Genomic DNA, 23,308 nt, shown 5'->3' with positions numbered 1-23,308 from the left:
GAGGTTTAGAACGGGAGAAGACAAGAAAGGAACGTGTTTGAAACCACAGGAGAATAGATTTTAATCCCTTATTCTGGTTTCTTTCCACTTTTGTTAACAAGAGAAGACTGATATGTGTGTAAACTAAATGTTCTATTGCTTTTCATTTGTTCTCTCTCTCTTTTTTGGTTTCTAACGAAAAATTCCTAGCATTTGTTACAGCTGAAGTTTTCGATTTTCCGGTCGTTGTGAGAGGTTTCGTGGGTTTCGATGGTCTTTCCCAGAGGTATTTTAACATTAGGTATATACGGGGGAAAATCGGTGCCATGGAAAATTGGTCGTTAATAGAGGTGGTCGTTCATAGAGGTTTCACTGTACTAGGTAGAGGCTGGAGCATGAAACGAAGTTTCTACTATTCCCGCCTTTTTGTGATTCAGGTTATGATTGCAAGTTGTCTAAACAATTGTTTTTAGTGTCTGCAAACTTTCACACGTAAGTTCATGCCTACATTTAATGTCATCAAGGTAAAGATAGATTTATGTTTGCATTCTATTTTTTAATAAAATAACAGTGTTTCAAGGTTATAGCTGTATAATTAACACACAGTAAATAATGTAAGTTAGTAAAAATTCACTGGTTGTCTTAAAATGGACTGCTTAAACACAGCGTTCAAGCAGCCCCAGCCCGCATTTCATCACTAAATTATATTAAGTAAAGTTTGTAATTTTTTAAAATACAGAGGTTAGTTACTATTTATACCCGTTTATTTGCAGATCTGGGGATAAAAAAGGTCAGAAAGTGAAAGAGAACCCCTTGAAGTAGGAAATAATGCGGGTTATTAAAAGGAAACATTACAATTGCGTTCAGATTCAACTAATTTCGGAGAAATGCTTTAGAGAGTGGCATCAGCCCATTTTGACTAAAGTACATCAACTCTAAAAAGGAAATTAAAAGATCATTCACAAAACAAGCCTGGACATCCTGTAGTATTGAGTAGCGAAGAGCAGGTATTAAATAATATCAGAGAAAATAAATACACCCAAGCTATTAAATTGAGGAGTTTTCATTCTTTCTAATATTTAAATAATAAGCATTTCAATTAGTTTTAGTTGTAGTTAGATTATATTTCTATTTGAGAAATTATGTTTGCCTAAAATATGTTTTTATGCATACGTTGATTTTATATTAATTTATATTAAAAAAATGCACTTTATATTAATGGTTTGCTCACTGAAATGTCTGTTTTGAGTGTTCCTTCAAAATCATTGGTCCTTCTTGATACCACCTCCTGTTTTACAGCTTGTTCTAATGGTTTTCCGAGTGCTGGTTCCAGCGCGGGGCTACTTGACCAAAATCTTTAAAAATAGAAAAAAAATATATGAAGAGTTGTTGTTTAAAAATGGCTTAAGGTGGTAGCAAAACATCTGAAAAGTGGTAAAAACAAGGTTATCAGTTCACTTTACGGGTTTAACGAAAAATTCAGTGTAAAACTCGCAAAAATATAAAATTTCGGGTCCAAGTAGCCCCACTTTAGGATAATAATTTTGTTAATTGCGCAAACAATGAGTTATTTTAATGATTAGTGGGAATTGAATATTAAGCTGTCTTAGTTAAAGTACGGCTTAATTTTTAGTTATCCCTTTAGTTCAAATGTGTGTTAAAAATAGTATTAGTATTACAAAATAGTAAATTTAAGAACATACTGGTAATTTATAATTTTGGTAGAATGCCTAATATTGATGTCTTTCCTCTCCATCATTTATTTTCACCTCAAAAATAATGACATTGATAAGGTCTGTCACGGAGGTGAGGAATTTTCCATTAATATAAGTCTAATGGATGCATTTTTCAGCGAAATATTTTTTTTCTTCGTTGCTACAATCTGCATATGTTAAACATATGAAAACATGTCCACTTCTTTTTTTACATTAATTTACATCCCTGAAGTTCAAGTTCACGGCGCACATAGGAGTATTTGCATCAAAAAATCGGACAAAATTATTTGATGCGATTTTTTTTGTCATATAATGCTTTGAAACTTGCTACTAGATCAAAATAAGGTGTTTATTTAAAGGAAAAAAGATATTTCTTAGAAAATTATTATCTTTTTTTCCTCTTCTATACACTTACTGCAATTAAAAGGTTGCTCATCTAGTATTTATTACAGCGTGCTTGCGTCTTGCGATCATCATATTTACTCCTCCTAAGGAAAACGACTTTGTTCTTCAGAGCTGCCTAGGTCTACTACCACTTCTTTAGTAGGGGTTAGAATTTTCTAAATGTCTGTTTAGTCTGCATCTGTTACAGTCCACTCGTGAAAATTACCGTGAAAAATGTACTCGGTGATGCGCTTATTTCGGGTTACAGCTTTTTTCTCTGGAAATTAAGCAATTGGTTGGATTGCTTGAGAGGTAAACTTCAGCACCTGTCATCAAAATTTATATATACTTTTAGGCATAGGATGATTACCTTACTCGTATAGGCGGACAAAATCTAACAGAAAAAGAAATAATATTTTTTTTGTAACTTTGTTTCCTTTACCATCAATAATTACAACTAGTAGTGTGAGCTCTGTTTAATATTTGCATCGTTTTCGGTAATGTTTTAAAATCTTTATTTATACTGTGTGTGCTGGTTTTCTTCATAGCCCTATTTTTATATCAGCACCATATTTTGCTTTTTTCCCTCTGAAGACGTTTCTCCCCCATGTACTATTATATTTATACAGTCGTAACCCATCGTGGTTAAGCAGTACGTGAAGTTGAATTCAGAGACGGTATCTGTAACTCGTACAGGGTTCTCATCCGGCTAACATTCCTTCTAAACAAACACTTTCTGCGATTGAACATCTAGGGATGATTGCTTTTGTTATCATTTTAATTTCTTCCCACTGCTTTCTAGGGAAGTCTGTCTGCAAAGAATGCGAGTGTCTCTTGAGGTGTCTGTTTCATAACAACAGTTAGATTATTATAGATTAACTAATAGTTTTTTCGAAGTTTGGTTGATCCGGTTGGTAAAGAATTTAGTTATTTTATGATTTTGGATTTATCATTGTTTTTATAGTGCACTGGCTTATACCAACCACATTTGTCATCTCTTCAACAGGTACCTGATTTTGTAGTTCTTTAGTTTTACAATTAAGTTCTTGAAAGGACTTTGATGATTTCTGCTAATTGCGCAGATTTTGTAAACCAGTAATGAAATATCTTAGTCATTGTTCTTTATTTTTCAAGAAACGATCATAAATATAGCATTCAGAAGCCTCTTTACAATTGAACTCGGTTTAAAAATACTTGAAAACACGACTCAATATGATCTGCCTATTTCCCTAATTCCTCAAGTTTTCCTTCCAACAATGTAAACTTTTTATCCAGTATCATGGCTTTGAATTCTTTCATGGTACCATGCAATCCTATTTCGGTGAAAGATTTGACAGTTTCAGAAGAATTTATAAGGAAATAAGAAAAATTTCCGAACTTGAAACAGTTAAGCCATTTTTACTCACCAACTTTAAACTCTTAAAAAACAAAATGGCGGAAATGGGCGGAAGATGTTTTTACAGAATATCATAGCAGACAGTCTATATTTTATGCCTATAACAAAAGTACAGCCCGACTCGGCCCGGAAAGTAAACAAAAACTTTAATTTCTAAAAATTTTAGTGAAAAATAAACACCCAATCTTGACTTAATTTCACAGAGTAAAAAATTGAGAAATGATAAAATAATTCAACAAAGCTGGATTTTAGATGGAGCTATATACCTCCCTTTTCCATACTCAAAAGTTTATTTTACTAAATTCCATCGCATTTAAATACAGTAACAATAAAACGGAGACTTAGCACGAAAAGCGTCAAAAGCAAAAGCGAGAGGTTCCAACAATGTCCAAGTTTCGACTAGCGTACACCAACGGAAATGCAACAGGTGAGATTTTTACTGCTGTCCTTAGATAGAACAGTTATCTAACTTGAAGTAAAGCAGGTTTAAAACAATTTTCGTCAAACTTTTAAATTTTGGTTTTTCTCCGGTTTTACTGGCCAAATACTCCTATGTGCGGCGGTGAGAGTTCACAATAACCACTTAGTTTTTCAAACAAAATCTATCTTCTTGTTTTTCGACAAAAATCTCCCAACTTCTTTATGGCTGAAAATAAACAAGGGGGCTCCCTTGTATCATGGAAAATACAATGTGATGTCATTACTGCCACCTATTAATGAGATATAGCGTTTTGTGTTTGGGTAACGGAGGTGAAAATTTGTGTAACATGATTCTTTATCCTACTACAACGAACTAAAACATAATATTAAAAAAATTAAATGTACTTAAACAATTAGTAACTTCTGAAAGGAATAATAAATAAGTATATACTTTTAATTAAACAAGTTATTGAACAACATAAACAGTCACACCAGGTGTGTGACATGCCACGGAGGTGAGAATTCACATGTTGTGAACCAAAAATTTATTAAAATAAAAATTATTGTTAAAAATTGGGGGGTGGCAGGTTTAAATAGATATATTTTTAATGAAATTAAAAAGCATTGTTAAATGAATTGTTCCTTAAAGTTTTTACAGCAAAAGACGAGTGACAGAAAAGTTACACTTTTTAAAGAATGACCCATTTCTAATATTTACTGTGTGCATGAACACTAAAGTTTTAATGTTTACTACAACATAAGTCTGTAAACTTAATAGACAGGCTATATGATCTGTTAACTTTTATGTCAGCTCACATAATCTTGTGTCTTTTTCTTTCATGTCATACTTTTATGTTAGCATGAACATAAAAGTTTTTAATTTTTATTGCTACATAAATCTGTAAATTTGTGTTTATGTACAATGAGAAAAAAAGTGTATGCATTGAGTAAATAATGTAATTATAAATCTCTTTAAACTGTATGTATATTTTTGTCTTTCAGGGAGGCTTAAAAGAGAAACGAAACACAGACAAACTCTTATTTTATATGTAAATATGAAATGGGCTATTGGATATTTTTGCTTTTAACTTATGTGATAATGTCAAATTTGTATGTTAAAAGAGGGAAGAGAAACGAGCAAAATGTAAAAATAACACACGAATATGTGTATAAATTGTTTTCAACGACACATACACTTTAATATTTGCTATCTTTGGAATTTAAGGAATGAAATAAAATAATTTATTCATTAACTGTTCCAAAAAACTTTTCTTTTGTTAAATATAGTTGACATTCATTCTTAAAGACTAACGAATAAGGGAACCCGCTGTAAAGATGCGTGGCAAAATGAAGAATATTGTGTCTAATTTTTTCGACAAAGAAAACAAATGCGAGGGATCCTACTGAACAATCAAAATGTTAGTGGAGAAATTCATCCATTGATGATCATAGGTTTTTTGTTTGAGGACTCTACGAATCTAATTTTTGTTCACGGTATAATAAGGTCTCATCACACACACAAACACACACACACAGTTCAAAATACGTCACATTTATTTTCGTTAATTGTTTTCAATGTTAAACATAGCTTATTTATACAGTGCACAGTATAAATGACTAAAGTTCAATTTAATTAAATTAAATGCCAATTCGTAAATCTGTGGCCCAAAGGAAAAGAAAATTATCCTGCCATGGTAGGATGTTCTACTTACATCACTCATCAATTACAGGCATTGGATTTTGCATTTTTCAGACTATAAAAAACTTTTTTTCCTGTCAAGAACTAACTTGACCGTTCGTGGCTCCACAGAGCAAAGGGAACTTTATACTTCTTTGTTTTGTATTTATTTTTTTTTCCAGGGTCGTAGTCCATCAATCAATTTTTGATTACTTCGATTAGAACCTAAATTTCGAAGAGGGTGGACACATACATCCGTCACGATACATCCCGATGTCCTTAGTAAGGGGATTTATGTATGTTCACCTGCAGCAGGTGGTGTTGCGGTGGTACATTGTGCAATCCGCCTGCGCCGCCTCCCAACTTCCTCCGTCTGTGACCTCCCCCACCGCCTGCCGTTCCCCCACTGTCTCCCAATTCACTCCGCCTCCCCCGCTGCGCCTCCCAACTCCCGCCCCCTCCCGATTACGCGCCATAGAAGGTTACGGGGGTTTAGCTTCGGTTTCAAATCATTTTGGCGAAAAATTTTTGGACTCTGTCGTTTTTACCGTGAAAGGTTACGGATAGTTTTTCCCGCATTTTTTGACTTCGTTACTTTTTTCTCGTAATCTTTTACGCAGATATTTTCACACATTTTTCCCCCCGCGTTTTTGGACTTTGTCGCTTTACCATGAAAGGTTACGGTGGTATTTTCGCTCGTTTTGTCGTTTTTTCTCGCGTCTTTGGACTTTAACCATTTTACCGTGAAAGGTAACGAAGGTTTTTTCCGCGTTTTTTGGTATTTTGCCGCTGAATCATTTTTTTCCAGACTTAGATTTTTTTTCATGCATTTTTGGACTAGAAATATTTTTCATTTTCATGCATTTAGGATTTCGATTATATTGTTCTATTTAGGTCTTATACTATTTTAAAGCTATTTTGCTTATTTTTGGCGATTTGTAGACTTAGTTTATTTTTATACCTTTTGATCATTAAATATTTTCGCATCTTTTATTTATTTACAAGTATACTTAACTTTATCATTTTTTCCCACTTTAACTATTTTCGTTCATTTAGGAGTTCAATTGTTTTTATACGTATTTACACTTGAAATATTTTTCGAACTTTGATTTATTCATGCATTTCGAACTTTATCATTTTTACAACTAGATTATTTGCACGCCTTTCGAACTTCATAGTTTTTCTGATTTAGTTTATTTTCAATTATTTCGAAGTTTATCATTCTTTCATATATTTCGAACTTTAACGTTTTTTCCTGTCATTTAGCACTTAGAATATTTTTTCACTATTTTAGCGTTTTTCAATTATTTTCTCATATTTTTAGTCTTTAACTATTTTCTCACTTTTTAGTCTTTAACTAATTTCAAACATTTCAGACTTAGATTATTTTTTCGCGATTTCGATTTTTTTCGTACATTTTGGAGTTTGATTATTTTCTCGCTTGTTTTAACTTTATCATTTTTTCCCAATATTTTTGAACTTAGAAAAATTTCACAGCTAGTGACAGGAATCGAACCCTTAATTTTTTCGAAACATTATCATACATACCATGTCTTCAATTTTCATCCAACCAAATTAATTTAAAAACTTGCAATCAATTTACTCTTAGTATTACTCTAGTAATTAACACTTATCATTAACATACTTTCATTGAATTTAAAAATCAACTTAAATATTTTTTTCCAGTGAGCAAATTCCGCACTCAAGTTACATTTCATCACTACACATGCTCTTCAAGAGTTTCATTTAATTTATCACATTTCATCTAATTAATTCTAATTATTATTTTTTCATCAATATTTAACATAATCGTTTTATCGCATATGTTTTTACTTTATTTTTTTTTTCATACAAGCACTCTTGTTGGAATAAAACAAAATTTTCAATTTTCTTGAAGTAGATTCACTTTGGCTATTTCATTTTCACAATAATATTTTATTTTAATTTACCATATTCTCACGCGTTTTACTATTTTTCATACATTTACCAAAGTGACGAAAAATGCTCCCGCTATTATATTCAAAATACAACACTTTCAACACAGTTATTTTCGAAGACGAGAGTTTACCAGTTTTTCTAAATTATTACTTTACAGCCAACTAATTTCATTAACAGACTTTTCAATACAATTTATAAATTTCAGTTTTATTTATTTATTTTTTCATTCGCATGCAAATAAATTCAAAGTCGTATATTTCATACAAGTCAGCTTCAAGTTTGTATTACTAAAGAAGCTTTTAACAAAACACTCCCACATCACAACTAAGACTTAAAAAAAGATATTTTTACGAAATTTCAAATCATTTCAGGAATATACACATTCATAGAAAATCCCCAGCAAAATAAAATTTAAGTTTGCTTCACGCAATTTTCAGCCTATCACAAGTAATATATTTGCACCTTTAAGAATTTTCATTAAACTGGGAATTAACGCTAGTTCATGATCAACATAAACAGATAGGAATAGACACATACAATCTTCGTGGGGGAAAAAAAAAACCTTAATCAATATTCAGTTTATCATGCGAAGGAAAAAAATATTTTAAAGTCAAAAATCTAACCTTTGTAGGAAAAGACTATTCTGTACTTGTGCATTGATGCATTATTGAAGATAATAAATAATAATGCAAAATATGCCTCGATTTTAAATTTAACAACGGCATAAAAAGTAATACTATCCAAACTTCATTTCCATGTCTTCATAGAATGTTCTGACTGCAACCAACACTCTCTTCGCAAAGCGTCCATCCACATCGAAAGCCCAGTGGATAATGAATGATACAACATAGGCTTATCTCTGATTTCATCTTATCAGAGTGAGTCATGGAAATCACATGGTAAGATTTCAACTCAATACTAACGCTGTAAACTCACGTGACCTCTTTTATCGCTGATAACTATTAGATATCACAACAAAACCATTTGTAATCATCCCATCGGGCAAAAACTCAATTAAATTAGATACATCGATTTAAATCTTTATTTCAAACTATTTTCCTAATGATCACGCAGTCGGGAGGTGGATTGAGTTGGGAGGCGGATCGGGAGGCTGGTGGGAGTTGGGAGACGAAACCGGGAGGAAGAGCTTTTTAGAACTGTCAATTTTCATCTACTAATGACATTGTTTTCATAAGTAGCTAGAAGTGTTTAAACAATGTCTTATGCAATATTGTAATAGTTTCATTTCATAACAAATGTAGTGGAGGGTGGGCCATAATGAGGCAAAAAATATCTATTTTTCATTTTTAGTATATTGGTGGGTTCTAAAGCGCAGAAAGATATTTGATTATATTAAATGTATCAAATTATCGTATATTGCAAAAATTTAGCCCATTTAATGTTAGAAAAAAGAGTTATGAGGATTTATGAATTCGAAGAAAAGTGTCTCATTGTGGCACAGTTATGGGTCACTATGACACATTAAGTATGGTCACAATGGGACAGCTGAATAATCACTGTATTCTTACGTAAAATATTGCCGTCTCATATGCCAATTCTCATAAATCTCTCGTACTTTTTCCGTAACACATTTTTGAACTAGAATCAGAGTAATAAAAGCCTATCCTCTGACTCGGGCCCAGGGTTGCAAAGAAATATATTATTTTTGCTTAAAGCATATTTTAAATGTTTAAAACTTCTTTCTTATATAAAAAACAATTTTAATTACAGTAAGCAGAAGAAAAAAAATATTAGGATTTAAAAAAACAGGAAAAGAATAAAATAATAAATGCCCAATATTAATTGATGATTAACTTACATAATTATTTCATACAAATATTAATTATAATTATAAAGTGCTTTGAAATAACTACCATGTTTGGCAACCTTATTAACACCTAACTGGTTTCTGGTTTTATTTTGTACAAAGCTATGTAGTAAAATAAAAAGTTCACTTGTAATAATTAGTTAAAATGTAAATATTTTTAAATCAAGCCTACTTTTTATTGTTAAATATCTTTTTTGTAAACCAAAACAAGAAGTAGGTAAGTGGCCCAAAAAATTTGTCCCATTGTGGCCCAAACAACAAAATAAAGATTGCTACCTCATATCATTAAAATAAACCATGAGTTAAAAATAATACAGCTGAATAATGGAAGATTAAAGTGTCAGTAACAACATAAACTACAACACTTAGCTTAATTGATGAAGTTTTTCAACGTTATGATAGATGCAAGAAATTGTCCAAATAACTTGTAGTGTGTGTCAAAACAGTAACTCCTTTTTTCTACAAAACAAAAGCATGGAACAGCATGGAAGTATTAATTCTGGTAAGCATTTTGGTTATGTTACCACCTCCTAGGTGGTGGTAGCTGTCAGAATTGTATTTATTTTTGAATTTACAATGTCTCCTTGTGGCCCACCCTCCCCTACTTAATGTCGAAACAACAACAAATTTTAGCAAAATATTCAGTATTCGGCTGAATATAAGATCAGAATTTTAACTGAATGTTCGGTATTCAGTGCATCCCTAGTTATTGGTTCATTGCAGTCTTCTGAAAAAAATCTGAGCTTAAGGAAAAGAAGACACACAGGTATAAGTTTTACATTTAATAATAATGATAAAACTAAATAATTTTTAATTTAAACTTTACTGGCTGCTTTAGCATTAGCGTAAATATAAATATATTAAGATGAACTGAAATTTTTGAGCATTATATTCAAGAAATCAATTACTTATTTTCTTGGCTGCTTTAGCATTAACGTAAATATAAGTATATTAAGATGAACTGTAATTTTTGAGCATTATAATCAAGAAATTAAATACGTATTTTATTTCATACTTTTTAGTGCAAATCAAGCTGATGAAAAAGTCTTTAGCTTTTAATTTTTTTTAATATTTTATTTCAAAGTTTTTTCGTTTTATTATTTAAAACAAAAAAACTTTTTTACAAAAAAGTTAAAACGAAAAAGCATACATTTGTGTTAAAGGCTTATATTTAGCTTATGTAATAATTTAATGGCCATCCCCAACACACTCCCCTTTCTTCCGCTGGCCACCCCCCAATATCTTCGTCTCTCGCCCTGTTACCACACGTCCCTTCCAAAAGTTCGTTCTAAACGTCTTTAAAGCGGAGCGGCCTGACGCATTGTGCCGTTAGCACACGAGGAATCTCACATAAGTAAAAATATTTATTTTAAAGGCTTATATTTAGCTTATATAATTTAACTGCCAGAACCTACAAATGTATGCTTACTTAGATTTAGTCTTGAAACTTATGTGCGAAATTTATTAACAACACTTTAGTTTTATGATTACTATTATTTCATTGTTTCTGGTAACAATTGAAAAGCGGAAGTGTGTTACGTTTCACTGGGCTAAATTTAACTCGGCAACCGGAAGCAAAGTGTGAAAATTATGACGAAGAAAGCAATTATAGAAAAAGTCTTTAAAAAAATACCTTTTGACACATCACTACAACACTACAAGCATTTTATTATACAGTGAAACCTCTCCGAGCAGCCACCCTTTCGTTCCGTGAAAATGTGGCAACAGAGGAGGTGGCCGTTCTTAAGGGTTTTCATTATTGAACTCGAGCTATACTACTAGCTAAATAATTCAAAACTTTTTAACGATGTTTCAAGAAAAAAATGTTTCATTCTATGATATCTCCTTTTTAGGAAAAAATGATTCAATTTGTATTTGTTTACAGTTGTGCAGAAATTTTTTTATTTTCAAATTAATTTTTAACTTATCCCAGCAAATATCGAATTGAGTCATCAGCTGTGGCTTTCGAATTAGCGATGATCTCACAAATTCTCTCCAGAAAATTTTACTTTTGTTTATCACAGTTAATATTTCATCATCTAAATCCAAAATACTGCCTAAAAAAACTTTTTTTTTTTTTTTTACAATCATCAATCATTGAGTAAAAAAATTATTAAAAGTTAAATCTTTTCCCTAAAGCTAAAAATTATTGTCTTCCTTCTGGGAAAAAAATATCAGTCCTCATTGCTAAAACAGCCAATTGGAGAAAAATTAGTTTGCACCTACAGGTAAACGTCTCTATATCTCAGTATCCCCCCTCCCCCCCCCCAACACATACACACTAAAACCCGAAACCACAAAATCAAGCAGAGAATTCCTGGCAGTTCGCTAAACGAAAACATTCAGGTCAAAAAAAAAAAAAAAAAAACAGAAATGAAAGTGTTGTCGCCAGTTTATTTCGAAGCTCAGGCTGGCGACTACCCTGCCGTGGCCGCCCTTAACTGTTGATTTATCATTATGCGAATAGGTCAAAAACTCTGTCGTGGGAAATTTGCTGTAGGTAGGGGGCAGGGGCGGATCTAGAGGGGGGCCATGGGGGCCATGGCCCCTCCCAAAACCTTGTGATTGTAGGAATTGTTTTAAGAAAAAAAAGAAAAAAATATTATGAGAAGATAACAAAATTTAACACTTGTATTTTGCTGAAAAAGAAGTTTAGGTCTTAATTTGGAGAGAAATTATATCCCTATCCTCAAAACAAAACTTTTTTTTTCCAAAATTTTTCTCCATCTTTTACATCATTTCTTGATTCCAACTACAGACACTTGGACGATCTCTAAATGCTGCGGTTCTCAGAGTATACCTTTTGTTCACAAGACCAAAGAGAGCCTAAATTTTCGTTTCTATGGCTTTAATTTCGAAACTAGGAGGAGAACCCCCTTTTCCCATGTCACGAATGCCTTGATATGTAGCAAAAAACTGCATTTTAAGTCTTTTATTTGGAAAAAGTGTCAACGGAAACTAGCTTATCCAGCCCTTATCACTTAACTTGCTTAAAAGCAACTTAAATGAATTTTTTTTGGACTTCAATTACAAACGAGTTTTGATAGGACCTCCTCCTTCTCTAGTTTATATCGTGATGCTAGCTTTAAAAGGAGGTTTTTCGGAGGAGCTCACGAATCTTCCATCCCTTTCTAAAATATGTATAAATATAGTTAAAAATCGAATTTTTAGAGCCTCAAAGGCAAAATATTTCCAGGAAGGAAGGATTCTAAGCACCTTCACACGTCCTTTAATGTAAGCAAACATTACCTAAAGGTGCATTTTTAGGCTGGACAGCTGAAGAGCTAGAAGAGCACCCCTCCTCTTCTAACTTCTCAATGTATAACGACAGAATATTTTGGTTTCTAAGCTTTATTTTCAAAAAGTATTTTAGGTCCAGCGGCCGAAACCTAGCCTTTCTCCGTACATCATCAAAAATAGACAAAATGCGTTTTTAGTTTCCTAATTTTTAAAAATTACTCGAAAATTTAAATTTTGAAACATTTTCGAGGGAGATTCCTAAATCCACCCCCTCACCTAATAATGTCTCGATACCCCGAAAATTGAGTTTTTAAAACTTCATTTTAATAAAATTTCTGGGGAGTTATCAGGGCCCAATTTCCCAATAGGCAGAGTAGGCAGCTGCCTAGGGTGGCAAACTTTTCAGGGGCGGCAAATTTGCTATTATAATACACATTTTTTGAATTAAATTGTTATTCTTGAACGTAAAATATTAATATTCTTTCATTTTCCAGAGACCATTTTTTCTGGTAATTTAATAATGATTACTTTCACACATCTTATGAAATTCAAATGTTTTTCAATCATGGTATTTGTCGAATCGTCAGCAAAATTTGCCGAATAAAAAATTTTGTGGGAGATCACTGTAATCGGGGCGCCTCAGAATGTGAAACGCCATCATTTCTTCATAAGTTTGAGAGTTTGAATCTGGGGAACACTTTTTTACGTTTTTTTGAGTCAAGGATATTTTGCTTCTTTTAGGGGGGGGGGGCAGATTTCAAATTCGCCTAGGGGCGGCATGGAACTAAATTCAGTCCTGGGGAGTTTGTTCAAAAATTTCGGATGGCCCCTCCCAAAACAATCGGCTGGATCCGCCACTGTGTCAGCCACAGCTGATTTGCTCATTTCGCATGGAATGACCCAGCTGTGAAATTTTCATTAATTTTCAACAACGATTCATACATTTTTCTGACATAAATTGAAATGCACTGGTTTGACCAGTTATGGTCACTCTAGCTTAGTAATGGTTGAGGCATACACAGAAATTTTTGGGTCTGTCACACATGACTTTTACGGTCCCCCTTCCATATTGTTAACTGCTATGGTGCTAAATATATTTCAACCACCCTTTTAAAAATCTCGAGCCCCCCCCCCCCCCCCCCCCCCCGCCCTGTGCACGCCCCTGAGTTATGGGCCAGGGCCATACTAAAAACTAAAGCTGGTCATGCTCGCTGAGTTCAATTATTTTCAGGAAATACACAAAAAAGTATGTTAAAACTTATTTTTTCAGCAACATCATCAAATTTCAAGTAACCAATTCCAGCGTATTTAAATTAAAAATTGGATAAATAACCCCCATTTTTATTAAGTAGTTTTATTACTTGGCCTGGTTGTCACGCAAAAATCTGAGGCCTGCTTTCGCTTATATCTCAGCAACTAAACCACTTAGGTATTTCGGGATTTCACTTAATGATTTGCTTAATTTAAAGGTACAGCTTAACGCTGAAAAATTAAAATTCTAAAATAAAATTATTTTTTTTGGTTAGGGTAGAAAAACAGCCAATTTCATGCAATTTCCCAATTAAATGTTTGAATATAAAACCCATTCTTACAAATTTTGTTGCCTTGCAACAGTATTGTTAATAGTAATCATAATGACTATTTTGAATCAGAGCTTCACTGGAGCAAGATGTCGTTGCTTTTTTAGGTTTTTATCCTCATCCATGCCAATAATCGATAACAGGCTAAGTAAAGAGACATGTTAGGTTCTTTATCACAAAACGTATGTTGTGAACCATTCTTTTGCTTATATCTCAGCAACTAGTCCACCTCGAGACTTCGGAATTTCACTAAATGATTTGTTTAATCTTAAGGTACAACTTAACGCTAAATAAAAATTTTGTTTAAAAACAAAAATCTTCAAAATAACGGATTAAAAAAAAAAATACTAAGCACTTCACATGATGCACTCAAAAGGACAAAAAACCTTTTTTGGTTCAGAAAGGCAATTATATAAGAAAGGACAAAGTATTCCTGTAGTTTTCAATTATTCCAAGAAAAAGACCACTAAGGAAGAAAAGTGCGCTCAAGTCATTTCATATCAAACTTTCTCATTAAGAAAAATATGCATGTTTCAACCCTCAAATTTATGATTGAAAGCTAGAAAATGATAAAACATTCCCTACATGACTTGAGCCGTACATTTCTTCGTTTGTGAAGCCTTTTTCTTAGAATAATGGAAAACTACCCGGATACTTAAATTGTCTTTTCTGAACTGGAAAAGTTATTTTGTCATTTTGAGTGCATTGTGAAAAGTGCTTAGTATTTAAAAAAAATCTGTTATTAATCGCATTTTTCAAAAGTGATTTTTGACAGATCGCTTTCAAAAGGTTCGTTTGAACCAGGGCTGCGGAGTCCGAGGGAAAATGGGCCTACTCCAACTCCTAGATTTTTTTAATCTATTTATTTATTTATTATTTTTTTTCAACCCACTCTTCCTAATGGGAAGGGGGAAAACCTCAAAACACAGATTGAAATACTAATTTCTTTTTCTGAAAATTTAGCGTTGTATTTCATTGCTAACCTAAGATGTACACACCGTTAGAAACTAAACTTGAATATCAAATTTTCCAATAGTTTGGATTTTATAAGTAAGAATACTTTAAAATCCCATGCTTTAAAATAATTGAAAAGAATTAATTTGCTCTCCTTTAATGTATAACATACAGATGTTGATCAAATCGTTTGTTTTCAATTTTTGAAAGCTGTAACTTAAGAGAAAAAAGAAAAAAAAAAAAAAAAAAACCTTTTTGCTAAGTCAAAAAACCTTTCTTGAGAAGGGGTAGTCAGCCCCGGGTGACATCCATCTGGTGGGTGACTCCCTAAGTTAATTTCAGAGTTTATAAAAACAATAAATACTTTTTTCCTGGAAAATTTCCCCCATAAATCTTAAACTATACTTCATCTATAAAATTTTAACGAAAATTGGGCACTATAGTATGGGGAGAGGCAGGGTACATGTACGTCTGGAGCAAGTCGTACACAAAATGTGAAGGAAACATATTGTGTCATAAATAATCCTGCATTTATCTTACTCGCAAATACAAACTCCAGTTGCTTAAAATATCATTACAAATTAGAATTTATTGAGGTGATTTGCTGCTACTCATCGGTACCTTATAAACAATTCTATCGATAAAATTGTGAAATGAAGTTTGAAACATTATCAGATGCTTTCATTTTTTGTTATCAAGTTCAAATTAAACTTTGATTACAAAGACTAATTCTTAATGGGTTGTGTTTTTAATCAATATTTAATATTTCATAAGGTGTAAAAATTAGAAATTAAAATGCTACAAAATTTAAAATGCTTTTCGTTTAAAAAAAAAAAAATTAGCTGGACATTTTACATTACATCCATGATTTTATCTAAAAAAAGTAGCAGATAATGAAAACAAGCAATAAATTAATGTTTTACATTTATTACTAATTAACATTATGGATTTTTTCCTTAGTGTCATATTTATTTATAATAGTAAAACTAATGTAATGTGTCAGAAGATTTAATAAACATTGAAAAGCAATAAGATTTAAATTTAAAATCTAAGCATTTTTTTAAACATTTAAATTAATTTAAATGAGAAAAAAATAATAAGAAGAATTTTAATTAATATTGTGATATGGTATTATACTGATACTTTCATTCATTGCATAAAAAATGTTTCTTTGGGAATTTTTGAAATTTTAAATTTTTTCACTATGCAGTTGTCGAATGTTGAAGTAGGGGAATGTGGGACAAAGTGAATAAGCGGGACAAAGTGAAATGGTGAAATATTTACTCTGCTGTTAGCGCCACCTATCTAATAATATTTTAACTATGTAGTAAAAAAATGTAGCCTATTCTAGCTAAGGAAAAAATAACTCTGAAAATCATATGTTTATTTTGAAAAAGCTCAGTCAGCTTAACCATTTCACTTTGCCCCACATTCCCCTACTCTGCCAAAACAAATAATCGGTTTGTCTGCCGATATACAGTATACCGAATACCAAGTATTCCGTGTATCTCTAAAATAATAATAATAATAATAATAAAGAATGAATGAATGAATCATCAAAATTCAAAGAACTGGGTGGATAGGTTTTCAAGACGTTGTTTAGAATTTTATGCTATTTAACATTTATTTACATGGGATTGCTTTTTTAAAAACTAATCTAAAGTTTGTTAGTTTTATTTTATTTTTATCCTCATTCTGGTAACTTTATCAAAATAAGTTTTTCATTTATGTTTTTTCTTTATTTATCCTTGTTGATTTCTAGCAGTTTTTTTTCATTGTGCTGGACATAGACTGCAAAGTTTTGATAATTTCGATAATTGTGTAACCTTCTCTATGGGAAAATCATTGTGTTTTATTGAAAAAAAAAAAAAAAAAAACATTTATAATCAGTTGATCATTCATTTGTTACTAAAATAATCTTAATTCACTTAAGACATTAATTATGCAATTAGTTTATTATTTGGAAATTTAAAGCTTAAAATATAATTGTGTTGTGCATTATTTTTTATTTCCAATGTAGACAATAAATACTTTTATTGTCAATTTGAGGGAGAAAAGTAAAACACGCGAAAATTTCGTCATAGTAATACGAGTCTTTTCCCCCTTTCTCACCACCCAACATGACCTCCACTCTCACTTCTAACTCGACAATAGGAGTAGATAACACGGCATGTTCCCCCCTGTATTCCTACCTCCATGGCAAGCAATCCTTCTACCATGTATTGGCATTTATCGATATTTAGGGATCGCCAAAACAGTTTATTTTAGACAGTAGGCAAAGATGGCGATGGAGTGGCTCAGACTTTCAGATCTCTTTATTAGGAGGGAGGTGTCCCCCACGTGACAAGCTTATCTTGATGTGTTTGACAGTTTGGGCCAGTTGGAACCTCACCTTACGTTGTAATGCATTATGCACCACGGTGAAAACCTGTAAAGTTGACCACCTGTCTAAGTTTACCTTTTAGTACCTTTTGTCAGGTACAGAATTAGTCCTATATCATGCATATAAAACAGTATAAATTGACCTATCGGGCTCACCTGAGATGCGCACCAGTGGGGGAGAAAGTGGGGAGGAAGCTCTTCCCCTAACCAAGATCAGCGAAGCAGAAAATCGGTTTCCCCCCGTCGGAGCTTAAATCTGCATGGAACGTTTTTGTAACCCTTTCCCTTTTTGGCGAGGATTTCTTAACAGAATGACTTGGACAAAGAAAAAATTGCCAATATATGATTGAGAATTAGTTCAGCCAAAATACAATATTTTTAAAACTCGTTTAATTAATTTTGCTACTTTAAAGTATAAAAGAATGTTTGTTTATGTTTATTTATAAATTACTTTTAAATTTAAATACTTTGGCGAGACAGTTCGAAAAAAGAGCTATTTTAAAGACAAAATCTCGTAGGAGTGTATTACGTTTTTCTTATTTGTTTTACTTCCAAGGATAAAAGTCATAAATTTAAAATTAAATTGATGCCTACACTTATATTCTAGAATTGCTGAAAAAACGAATGATTCTAATGGTGTTCTTGTTTTCCGGAGAACGATCAATAAAATTGTAAATTAAGATAAAAAATAAAGGAAGATTAAACTGATATGACACTACAAAGCATACATATCATTTTTGAATAAGAAAATGTAACAAATGTTCGTTTCAACAATTTTATGATAATAGAAGCTAAAAGAATATATGTGTCAGGATTATTATTAATAACTATTGCGTACGACATTTTCTAAAACAGAGAAAGTCTTCTTCTATAAACATACATCGTTAAAGATTGAAAAACAAATATTCAAAACATTATTTACCTGACAATGACTACAATAACTGGTACTCGTCATTCTCTTACAAATTATTGTAAACTAAACTTAAGATACCAATTATGTACTGATAGTAAGCAAAATCTGGTACTAATTATTACAATATACGACAATGCTCCGAAGAAAAATGTACGTATTATATGCAAAATTGCCATTTCCGTGAGCAACGGCAATTAAGTAACACAATGGTGTACTTGGAAATTGTCCCTATTTGTATGAGTAAATTTTAATTAATCACACATTATTGTTACCTACAATAAAAGATTAGACACATAAACCTTCATCTGTAATATTCGTTTTTTTTTTTTATTTTTTACTTCGTCATAATTCGAAACTAGAAATACGGATAATATGTTAATGCATATGCATATGCAATCGCACATTTTTACTCTTTTTGTCGTTAATGCATATAAATACATAAAAACGGCATTATTACGCCGAAATTAAAATAAATATATTATGTCAAACGAAAAAAAAAAGAAAAATCGTTTGTTTTTCCCCTGTTACCAAAATTTTTTTTTAAACAAATGAGTAAATGTACTTTTAAAATAAATAAATAAATAAAAACAACAAAATGACAGCTTAAAGAAATAATTTTCATTATCAAAAAAATAAATAAATAAATAAATAAATAAATCGTCTGTGCATTTTTTTATGTAGAAACATAAAGGACTCCGAATTTTTCCACCAAGCACTTTTTAACTTTCACGTGAAAATGAAAACAAATCATACCGATAATAATTATTTCAAAGTAAAAACCATGGCTGCGGAGTCGGAGTCAATCTCATTTTGGGGTAAAAGAGTCAGATTCTGCAGTCGAAGGTTTTCAATTCAAAGACTCGGAATCGGTCATTCTCCCTTAAAGTCCGCAACTCTGCCATTGTTTGTGGAGTCTGACTTTTTTTTTTTTTTTTTTGATAAAGGAGTAAGAGGCGATGAGGAAGACTTTAAATTTTCGAAATTAGGAGTCAGTCATTTTCCCTCCGTATAGAAAGTTTTGCCAAAGTCACGGAGTTGGAGTCGTGGAGTCAGAGCTCGACTAATTTTCGAGTGTAGGAGTCGGATTCGGAGTCGACTGCCCTAAAATTCTAGGAGTCGGAGTCGGGAGTAGTTCATCAAGATCTATTTCCAACAAAATTTGTTTGAAGCAAATCCGCAATTAAGTTTGGAATTTATATTAACTTTTAGTTTCGCCGTAGGCGCTAATGAAAAAGGATTTGAACTGTTCAAAATTGAAAGGAAAATTGTTCAAATCAAAATGATATTTTATATACATGCTCCTCAAAAACTTTTTCCTGCGAAGTTTGTTTGAAGCAAATTTGCCTCTAAGTTCGGAATTTATATTTGCTTTGAAATTCCCCGTAGGCGCTAATGTTAATTTTTTTTGAAGTGTTTAAAATTGAACGAAAAACTTCAAATCACAAAATGAAACATAGGAAAGAGGTGTCCTCGCCGAGATCTGTTTGTTTGAATCGGACTACTCCCTCAAAAGTTATTAGGGGAGACAGATTCCTTCAAAAGTTATTAGGGGGGGGGACAGACCGACAGATATTTCCCCCCATCTCAGTACCCTACTTTTCAATTTTTAATTTTTTAATATTTATTTATTTATCTTATTTATTTTTGAATTTTTTTTTTTTGTTTTTCGCAATATTTTTCAGATGCAAATAAGCCAGCCTTCTTTCATGTCTTTTTTCTTCTTTTCAACTTTTACTGGGAAAGTAGGGTAAAAACTAAGTTGAACAGCACTCAATGGTTAATTATATATTGTCTAAATATTTTGCATAAAGCATTTTTTTTTTGTATTTTTTGGTAGCGGACGGCATGTAATTTTCGCTCGGGCGCTGTTGTGTCTTCAGGACGGCTGAAGCTAAAGGGGGGGGGGGGGGATAGAAAGGTTTTAAGCTCAAATTAAACAAAAAAATAAATAAAACAATAAAAAAATACATCTGTTTTTCTTGACACTGATAATGATATTTGCCGTGGTTTTAGTGTACTAGTGATCGTACCTGTGACCTCTAAATATTTAAAGGTCAGAAAAGTCACCTTTACTTTCACATTTTCAGTTGTTAACAGACTAACCTTATCTTCTTAAATGTCATTCAAAAATATTCTTAAGACTTGTGAAAGAGTGTTTCTTTTGTAAGTGGGGGCATGGGGGCATTATCAATACCACCAAGGGGGAGATAGCTTTATTCAATAGTATTACTTAGAGATTAAGTTTGAATGCTTCTAAAAGACAGATGAAAATGCATGAAGCTCTTTGTAAAAATATTTCCAGGAAGCAACGTATAGTTTTCGAGCACAAACCTTTTTCCTACTCGAAAAATCTTTGAAAGAATGAATGTACATACAAGAATTGGGGGGAATTAGATGCACCACCTGGTCCATCATAATTGTTTCTAGTTCAACTTGCTTGTCCCTTGCTCTATTATTCAGAACTGGATTAGTAACCCCATGTTCCTTCAATATTGTGAAGATCAAGGGGGAAAAAATGTTATATGTTATGCACACAAACATTCATACTTTTACTTATATCGCTTTCCGAAAACAAAATTGACAGGGGGGGGGATCAGCTTAGGAGAAAACCAAGGTTGTACGTAATGCTACTTTTAACTGATTTATTCGCAAATACTGAAATATGCGCATTTACCGTTTTTTTTTTAGTCTAAATTAATGGTGTATAGTTAAAGTACAAACAGTCTTTTCCTAGACTACGAAATTTGAATAGTGTGTCACTGCTGATACCGTTTATACGTCACCAGACACTTTGCGAATTTTGTGGCAAAAAATAGCATTAAATTTAGATTTTAATGAATGATTAGAATACTTTTTTTTTTAATTTTCAAAATGTGTCACTTTTGTGCCCTGGGTATTCGAGGGTCCAGGGAACAGACCCCCCCCCCCATACATAATTTGATCTTGAGATACAATTTGTTAATTGTTAAAGAAAACGCATCAGTGTTGCAAATTCCTAAATTTTTCCAAAAATGTCAAAATAAATGAACAAAATCAAGAAAATGGGGAAAAAGAGCAATAAAAGTCAATTAATTATTTTTTACAGAAACAATATACATGCATGTATTTTATTTATTTGTTTATTTTTTTCAAAATTAAGACGACATCCTATGTGCATGTATTGCAAGATAACGAGCTAAAAATAAATTCCACTTATGTTTCATTTCTTTTCGCCAACAAAACTTTTACTGATAAAGCGAGAGATATGTCAACCCCGGTGAAATCGAGATCGCTCGACATTCGGGGGGAGGAAAGAGCGCAGTTCATGCTTGGCGTTAACTTTTCTCTTTCGGTGCGCACTTCGAGTTTGCCCGAACTATCACCACCTGTCTAAGTTGAGCACTAAAGTAGTGCACCACACGTGGTCAGCTTAGACAGGTTTCACTGTATCACTAAATGAAAATATGCTCCTCATCGAGTTCTGAAAATGCAATAGTAGTAACACAGCAAAAAATTATCAACTGTTTATGTTATATAAATTATAACTGTTATTTATCCGAGCCGCTATCAGAAAGGAAAACTTTGTACACTGAGAACAGTGGTATTCCCATAGGGTATTGTTAAAGAATCAGACTTTAACATTTTTATTTTTTGGGATTTTTACAATATTGGTATTTTGTACTGATAGAGGGCAGCACCAACACGAGCCAAAATTGTTCACCTAAATTTGAAAAAATAAGGGTGGAGTCTTATGCTGTCATTTTTTAAATGCAACAATGTGATTGGATATTGAGACACAGCGTCCTTGTGCCATTTCGTTTTTGTGATTCTGAGTTATCTTCAAAAAAGTCCAGTGCAGTACTCCTCGTGAAGCAGCATCATGTGGGTGCGAAATCTGTGTGTATTGTTCCAGCCGCAGAAAAGGAAAAAATACAAGTTTCTTCGATATCTGAAAACATCATGAGTAAGATATGGACTATAAGTATTTTAATGAATGTTCAATTATATTAATCAAGAAACTGTTTATTTAGAAGTAAAATTTTTGATCTTCGTCGCAAATCAACAAGTCAATACCCACTTGATGTTGCTGCAGAAATCATGGAACTTGCCAATTCTTTAATAGTCCAAGGAATTTATTAATTGCAAAACATCTTCAAGTTTTTTTTCAAGACGCCAATTACTACTTATAGTCGCAAAAATTAACAAGTTCAATATCACTTGATGTTGTTCCAGAAATAATGATCTTGCCGATTCATCAACATTCCAAGAAATTTATCGAGCACTCAACTATATATAGCCTATGAACGGTTCTACTTAATCCTGTCATCATCTTCAGTGGACCAACAATAGTTCTTCAAAAATGTGATCTTCAAACGTATTAATAGTGATAAAGCAGTACATAGCCAATTCATTCGATAAAAAAACAAAGGAAATAGCCGTTAAAATATTGAATGCATTCAAATGAGCAAAGAAATCGTCGCATTTCGATGCTATCCAAAATATCAACTAAGTACATAGTGAATTATCCAATTTCAAGTATTGTTTAAGCATAGATCAAATTGAATATATATATATATAGAATATTGATTGATATGGTTTTTTTTATTGTTGGTGATTTGGTTTAATATTTTTGATAAAAACATGATATCAAAATAAAATAAAAAGAATGATGGTAAGTTTTCACAAAAATTGAATTGTTGTTTTTTATGAATTTATTGTTGATTTATAATTTTCCACTATACGTAAATATATGGGATTTTTGCATTTATTCTTACACAACGCTTTAAAATATTAGTTTCATCATTAATATAAAAAAAAATGATCCTTTATATTCAGTCTACTATGATCATTTTTATAACCAATTTAACATTTTATGGTGCCGTGTGAGCGAACTGGGGTTATTTTACTTATTTTAATCAATG

The 23,308-nt window shown here is 32.1% G+C and overlaps 1 protein-coding gene across 1 annotated transcript in view; it reads left to right on the top strand.

The window, feature by feature from the left end:
* Nucleotides 1-5,064, top strand: part of LOC129218754 (calpain-B-like) — a 244,670-nt gene extending 239,606 nt beyond the window's left edge. The window contains exon 13 of the mRNA XM_054853077.1: nucleotides 4,897-5,064. Within this exon, the coding sequence (XP_054709052.1) occupies nucleotides 4,897-4,906 (10 nt within the window). The 3' untranslated portion in view covers nucleotides 4,907-5,064. The remainder of the gene's footprint in view (nucleotides 1-4,896) is intronic.
* The last annotated feature ends 18,244 nt before the right edge of the window (nucleotides 5,065-23,308 follow it).

The sequence above is a fragment of the Uloborus diversus genome, chromosome 3 (genome assembly GCF_026930045.1).
Source record: "Uloborus diversus isolate 005 chromosome 3, Udiv.v.3.1, whole genome shotgun sequence".
In the NCBI taxonomy this organism is placed as follows: Eukaryota; Metazoa; Arthropoda; class Arachnida; order Araneae; family Uloboridae; genus Uloborus; species Uloborus diversus.
The sequence above is the reverse complement of the archived record's forward strand: the minus strand, read 5'-3'. Positions and strand labels throughout refer to the sequence as shown.